Source organism: Prunus persica, chromosome G1 (genome assembly GCF_000346465.2).
Source record: "Prunus persica cultivar Lovell chromosome G1, Prunus_persica_NCBIv2, whole genome shotgun sequence".
Taxonomy (NCBI): Eukaryota; Viridiplantae; Streptophyta; class Magnoliopsida; order Rosales; family Rosaceae; genus Prunus; species Prunus persica.
In genome coordinates this window covers 29,795,305-29,801,535 of record NC_034009.1, presented here as the reverse complement: position 1 = coordinate 29,801,535, position 6,231 = coordinate 29,795,305, and the positions used below count along the sequence as shown (strand labels likewise).

The 6,231-nt window shown below is 36.1% G+C and overlaps 1 protein-coding gene across 1 annotated transcript; it reads right to left on the bottom strand.

Annotated features, from left to right (window-relative positions):
* LOC18789193 (probable transmembrane ascorbate ferrireductase 4) lies at window positions 2,965-4,638 on the bottom strand. Its single transcript, XM_007223695.2, has 4 exons — window positions 4,272-4,638; window positions 4,100-4,151; window positions 3,787-3,983; window positions 2,965-3,368 (listed from the first exon to the last, which is right to left on the bottom strand). The coding sequence occupies exons 1-4, from the start codon at window positions 4,428-4,430 to the stop codon at window positions 3,039-3,041; spliced, it is 738 nt and encodes a 245-aa protein (XP_007223757.1). The 5' UTR covers window positions 4,431-4,638; the 3' UTR covers window positions 2,965-3,038.

Sequence of the window (6,231 nt, the reverse complement as noted above, 5' to 3'; positions counted from 1 at the left end):
AGATATGAGAGCTGTTGTCTGCTCCCACCAGCTCCTTCCCTGATTGCTTACTTCTCTGCAATCAATATCACAATTTTTTTGCATTTTTTCTCTTTTGTAACTCTCTGTTCATAAAAGATTTTATTTCTTTAGAATGAACATCTGAAGAAAGAATCCATGGAGTGATCCTAACTCTGAGGGTTATTTGTTTTTGACAGAGAAAAGAGTTGTGATTTTGCTCTTGCATGATATAACTAGATTATCAAGCGCTACATTATATTTACTGGGCCGATACGAGCTTGAATGATACTTGAGAAAAGTTTCTCCCACCTAAGGATGTAAGCAATATTTGTGTTATTATATGCTTATATACTTATTTGATATTTTATCTTGAAAGGTAACCAAATGGGGAGATAAGTCTGTTCCAAAAGAATGGTTTGTATGTATCCATGAATTATTAATGCAAATTTTACAGATTGCAAGTTGGATACATTAATAATACACTGCACAGATTAAAGTCTCATAAGAACAGAATATGGGTATAACAGTAATCAATGTGATGCACGCATGTTGCGTAGCAAATGATGTGGATTGAAGTCCTGAAAGGACAATCCTTTGACATGTCAATATTGATATTGTGCACGCCTAATGCGTAGCAAATTGTATGGGTTAAAGTCCCAGAAATTAATTGACATGTATGTATTAATCTGTGGCATGCCTGCAGCATGACAGATATATGGGTTCTAAATGTTCCAACTCCCTAAATAGAGATTATCCACGCCCTACTATAAAATAACGCTCCATTGGAGGTTATAATCCACATTCTCACATAATAAAAGCCCCATGAAGTGGCTTGGGTACCCAAAAGCAAAGAAATGCTTATAATTGATGCATGCACGTGCAAATGTGAATGATGAGATCATGAATTGATGAATGACAATTTTTGGTTTTGGAGTAGCTACTCAAATCATCAATGGGCTGTGTTGATTGGAACCACGTTCAGTTATTAAATGTCGACAATATCATTGGCCAAAATGGAATGAGGTAATTCCATTATAGATGAGAATGAACGTGAAAGAACAAACCCACAGTACGAACCCCAAAAGAAGTTAATACTGAAATTTATACTTGGGTGTTCAGAATAAAAGGGAATATATCTACTTTGTATGACACAATGTTTCTGGCAGAAACAAGGAATGTTGGGTTTTCTCCATATTTACAGATTCAATTGTGCCCCCTTATTGCACATTTACAGAGACCAACATGTTATCTTTAAGAGTTATTGAATGCATGGAGCATATCGCCAGAAGCGATTCCCTAAAGATGTATAAATAGCTGGGTAAAAGCTATATAATGTGTCATAAAGTTTAATCCCTTTTAAACAAAATCCTTGAAAGGATTGAAATTGCATGAAGCAAGTCCCTGAAGGACATGTGCCTGAAGCACAAAATCTGTACTCAATACTAATGTGCATAAATTGCCTCAGTAAGTACATTGATTATAATGTGTTTGCAACACATTAAAGCTTCTGAAGAGTTCAAGAAATATTTGTCTCGACCTAACGATCGAGTGTTGTGCCAAATGAGACTTTTTTGCTTATACTAAGAAAGTATTGAAGCATTTTTTATGAGGATTATCCGTTGGACACTTTAAGGATTTTCCGGAAGTATATTGGACGTACATCGTATTTTCCAGATAGAGCTCAACTTCATCACCATCATTTTGGGATGATATGAGGCATATTTGATGCAATCTCAGCATAACACCATATACGGGCATATTTTTGAGTGAACTTACAAATAGCCCAAGTGTTATTAGATATGCGGACTCTGGAAATCTCTATGGTCGCTTACTGGAAAAAGCTAGTTATGAAGTTTTCAGGGGGAGATATTCATCAGGGGGAGCGTGGTTTTAATAAAGACCTTCATACACTGTACTCTTTTTCTTTCATCCAGGTTTTTATCCCACTGGATTTTTCCTAATAAGGTTTTAACGAGGCAGTGTCGCTCAAGATTGACTCACAGAAGTAGTGTCAACTACGATATTCAGAAAGGTGATCAACAGTATGACTTAAAGATATTTTGCCAAGCATCAGGGGAAGCGTGCTATCAATAAAGATCTTCAAACACTGTACTCTTTTTCCTTCGTCCAGGTTTTTATCCCACTGGGTTTTTCTTGGCAAGGTTTTAACGAGGCAGTGTCGCACGCGCGTCAATATACATAGAATTTTATGTTACACATGATTATGTACTCTTTTTCCCTTTGACCAGTTTTTTTTGTCCCACTGGGTTTTTACTGGCAAGATTTTTAACGAGGCATATTCCGTATCATTTGTGGTCTCCAAGGGAGAGTGTTGTAAATGTGGAGCCCAAATGCCTATAAATAAGGTTTCCCCCTACTTGTAAGAAACAGACAATGAGAAGAGAAAACATTCCCTACTTTCCATATCTCAATTTCCTAATTCTCTCTCTTCAATTTCCTCCAGTTTTAGAACAATATACAGGAATTCTCTCTGTGGATGTCAGGAAGCTATTATCCTACGTTCTACTACCCTTTTTTCATTTTCTCCCTGTTTACAGTGGCTTCTTACGGACGGATGAGATAATAACTTTTATATATATAGAGTTGATTTTCTTACTCTTTTTTTGTCTATTTGCATTCTCTTTATTAAAAATTGTATGTTTCCACTCTTTTCATAAATGAGAAGAGGAAATTCATCACTAGCTAGTTGCTAGAAGAAACCCAACCTAATAATAGTTTCCTGTGTTTTTGTAACAGTTATAATGGTGAGCTTGCCATTTCCATTTTCCTGCTTGAAAAGGTTTTTGTCAACCATGCCAGATTCGTTTTGTCCTCTCTCCCAACCCCCAAAATGTTTTCAGGCTGAACTGTGATTGGTTATTTTTAAGTTCACCTTATATTTAAGGCTGAAAACATAATTAGCATCGGCCAGCCTTGTCTACTTTCTTGTTAATTAACATAACATCACATTAACCCAGATTGTATTATTACAAAGATCACAAGAACAGTAAAAAAACCAAAACAACAAACAAAATTTATTAGGAAGACGAGCATTTTTTGGTATGTGTTGAGTAAATGGGTTTAGTTTGAAGGGCTTCGTACTTGGGTGAAACTGCAGCCAATATTACAATGCCGCTGACCAATGCCAGCCCGAGACCTAAACTATTTACAACCATGGACTCTGGACTGTGTTTAGACACATTCCTCTGTGTTTGCAAGAATGTCAATTTCTCCAAAAGCCCTGTTTCTGCTGTGGCCACGGCCAAACCATAAGTGTAGAGTCCGAGGAATATGTGCCAAGGCAACAGCCTTAGCCTCACTGTGCGCACTTCCCCTCGATGCCAGAAGCTCAGGAAACCCATCAACCACTGCAATTTAGAAATCTAATATCAGCTCAGTCACTGTTTCTTCATAAACATCATAAATTATTAGCTTATCTTGCCTCACAACACGATCGAACTTTCCTTTTTCTTTTCTTTTTTGGGTTATTTTATTTATTAATTTGGGTTGGGTGGGGGGAGAAGGAAGGCAAAATTATTAGTACTGGGCCATTTGCCTTCCTGCTGGCCCATTCGCTGAATTATTTTCTGGACCCATTTGATGAATTATTTTGATTGATACATATTGATGGCCTACTACTTGCTTACTAAGCATCTCTGCTTCATGATAATATTGAAATGACAGACTTCTGTCATTAAGCATCTTGCACCGAACTCCAAAAGTTGAACTTAAACCCAGTAATTAGTTGAACAAAAGAAAATATGAGTAAAGTATGAAGAACAGAACCTGAGCTCCAAACAAGAGGATGCAGATCAAACCCATCCAAGAATGCAGACTATAGAAATTAGCCACAATGCCATCTTTCCCTTGAAACCTTGTCCAAATCCCGAAGATCCCAGAAGCCAAGGCCACGCCTTGAAGACACAAATGCACTGATTTCTTCAAACTCCTTGAACCAGGCAACCACCTATGAACCAGAATCGCTGGGGAAAACAAAATAAAACTAAATAAAACTAAAAACCCAAGTAATAGGAATACTTCCTTTTATCAATTAAAGGGTCTGCTTCAATTTTTAACTCCCTGCTAATTCTCACACTACCTTCTCCGCTAATGAGAATAAAGCCAATGACCATGAACAGAGGATGAAGAGCCTGTAAAAACAAGAACAACCCACCAAGCTTAGCTTCCAGAAATCAGAATCTTTCTGGGGTTTTCATTCGGCGCAGAACAAATTAAGAAATGCGAAGAGAAAGAGCGGATTAGGTTCATACTGCATCGATGAGGCCCTGGTCTTCTTGGGAAGAAGAGTGACGAGGAAGGAAGCTGGACTTGAAGGACAAAGCCCAAAAAAGGACCAACACTGCAACTAGAAGCCCAGAGATCCTGGCAAAGAACAGCAATGGGACTTGTGAAGAAGTGACTGTGGTCATTGGTTTGAGGCATGCAGAACCGAAACTCTGATGAGAGCTCAGTGTAAAAAGAAGTGGTACAAGTAGCTGCCTACCGACAGCTGAGCTCTAGATCTACTCTGCTACTAGCCATTTTGAGTAAAGTTCCTTCCTTTATTGAATTCTTTATGCGGAAAAAAAGTTTTTTTTTTCCTACAACTGTTTCATGAGAGTTTTTTTGTGGTGGGTACCCCATTAGATTTAGATAAGCTTATTTCTTACGAAATCTTTGTTTAGCTTATAATCTATTTTCAAAATTAAATGGGTGTAATAAATCAAGATGCTTTGTCGAACTACACAAAACTTCATAGAATTGAGCGAGGCACTTAAATTGCTCGGAGTTGTTTGACTCTGCTCTGTTTTATCTGTCTCGTGCCTCGTGTCTAAGGAAGTCCAATTTTATTAGTGAAATAATGTTACTTTTACTACATATGTATACCACATTCTTATATCATTTTATGTGGCAGATGAGTTGAACAGTCATATTAATTAAAATTATTTAATATATTTTTTTTCTTTTATGATTTATTAATACTTTAAAAAAACTGTTAATCTTTATTAAAATACACTTTATTGATTTAATTGATGTGGCATGTGATATAGACATGTCATATCATGTGGTACAGAAATGTGGAATAAAAATGTGATAAGTGTAGCATTACTCTTTCATTGGAAAAAAAAAAAAAAAACTTGTGCAAATGACAAACAATCTAATTTCAAAAGCCAACTTTGTCATTTGGAGGATTTTTTTGATATAAAATCATCAATCTTTGGATGAAAAATCAATAAAAATGAGTTTTGTGAAAATAATTTAAAACCTCATGTGATGTTGGTGTAATTTCTAAAACTTCATGGAATTTTATGAAAAAACCGAAAATCTCAAAAGGTGTTAGTATAAATAATTTTTTCTGAAATATTATTGAGCTTTTGCCACTGCGCACGTGATGCAGAACATTTCAATGGATTTTTATGCACAGAGATTTTGTCGATGTCAATAAAATAAAATTCCCTAATGTGGTCTGTTAATTAATTATTTTATATGTGTTAGCTAGATGGTCTATTATTGATATGCAGAAAATTAAACAGTTAGCTAGATTGTCTATTGTTGATATCACTATTATGTTATGACACGAGTGATAATATTGTCATGTGGCATAATATTATTGACCGAAATAGCAAAACAATGTTATCCCATTGCAACTAAGTTTTTCTCTATTTTATGGCCTATAAAATTGCCAAGTGGAGCATAGGCAGGGATGAAATGGCCGGCTTAAGTAGGTCACTTCTGGACAGAGACAGAGAGGCCTTGCAGACCTTTGAAGCTGAAAATAAAGAGAGGATTTGTCAATTTGCTCCTGTATGTTAGCGGGTTTGCTTAGCTCATAACGTTGTGGAAACAAAGCACAAGTATTTAATCACTGCGTATATTTCAAGGCCTTCAACAAAGACAGAGAAGTTTGTTAATTTTTTTCATATGTTGATAAATATGAAATGAACTCGTTGTTACACTATGCTAGCTGTTACACAAGAAATATCAAGTAGTCCTTGTGCTTTTATAGGTCATTTTTTTGTTTAACCCTACCTTGCTAAAGAAGCTAGCCCCATTGGACAAGGAAAGCTTGGATTTGTAGTCACATACAAACAAGAACAACTCATTTTGGGTAATTATCTTCTTGTCCTCCTAGGTGCCCCAATTAGTTCTTGTTTGTATCCCATCTACTGTTTTGAGGTAGCTGTCTTAGCATAACGCATTTAAAAAAAACAAAAAAACAAAAAGTCTTAA

Excerpts from the sequence above, each read along its gene's own strand:
- LOC18789193 (XM_007223695.2), bottom strand. The coding sequence starts at position 4,430 with ATGACCACAGTCACTTCTTCACAAGTCCCATTGCTGTTCTTTGCCAGG. Across the intron at positions 4,152-4,271 it reads ACCAGGGCCTCATCGATGCA|GCTCTTCATCCTCTGTTCAT; the intron begins GTATGAACCTAA and ends TTGTTTTTACAG. Across the intron at positions 3,984-4,099 it reads TATTCTCATTAGCGGAGAAG|CGATTCTGGTTCATAGGTGG; the intron begins GTAGTGTGAGAA and ends TGTTTTCCCCAG.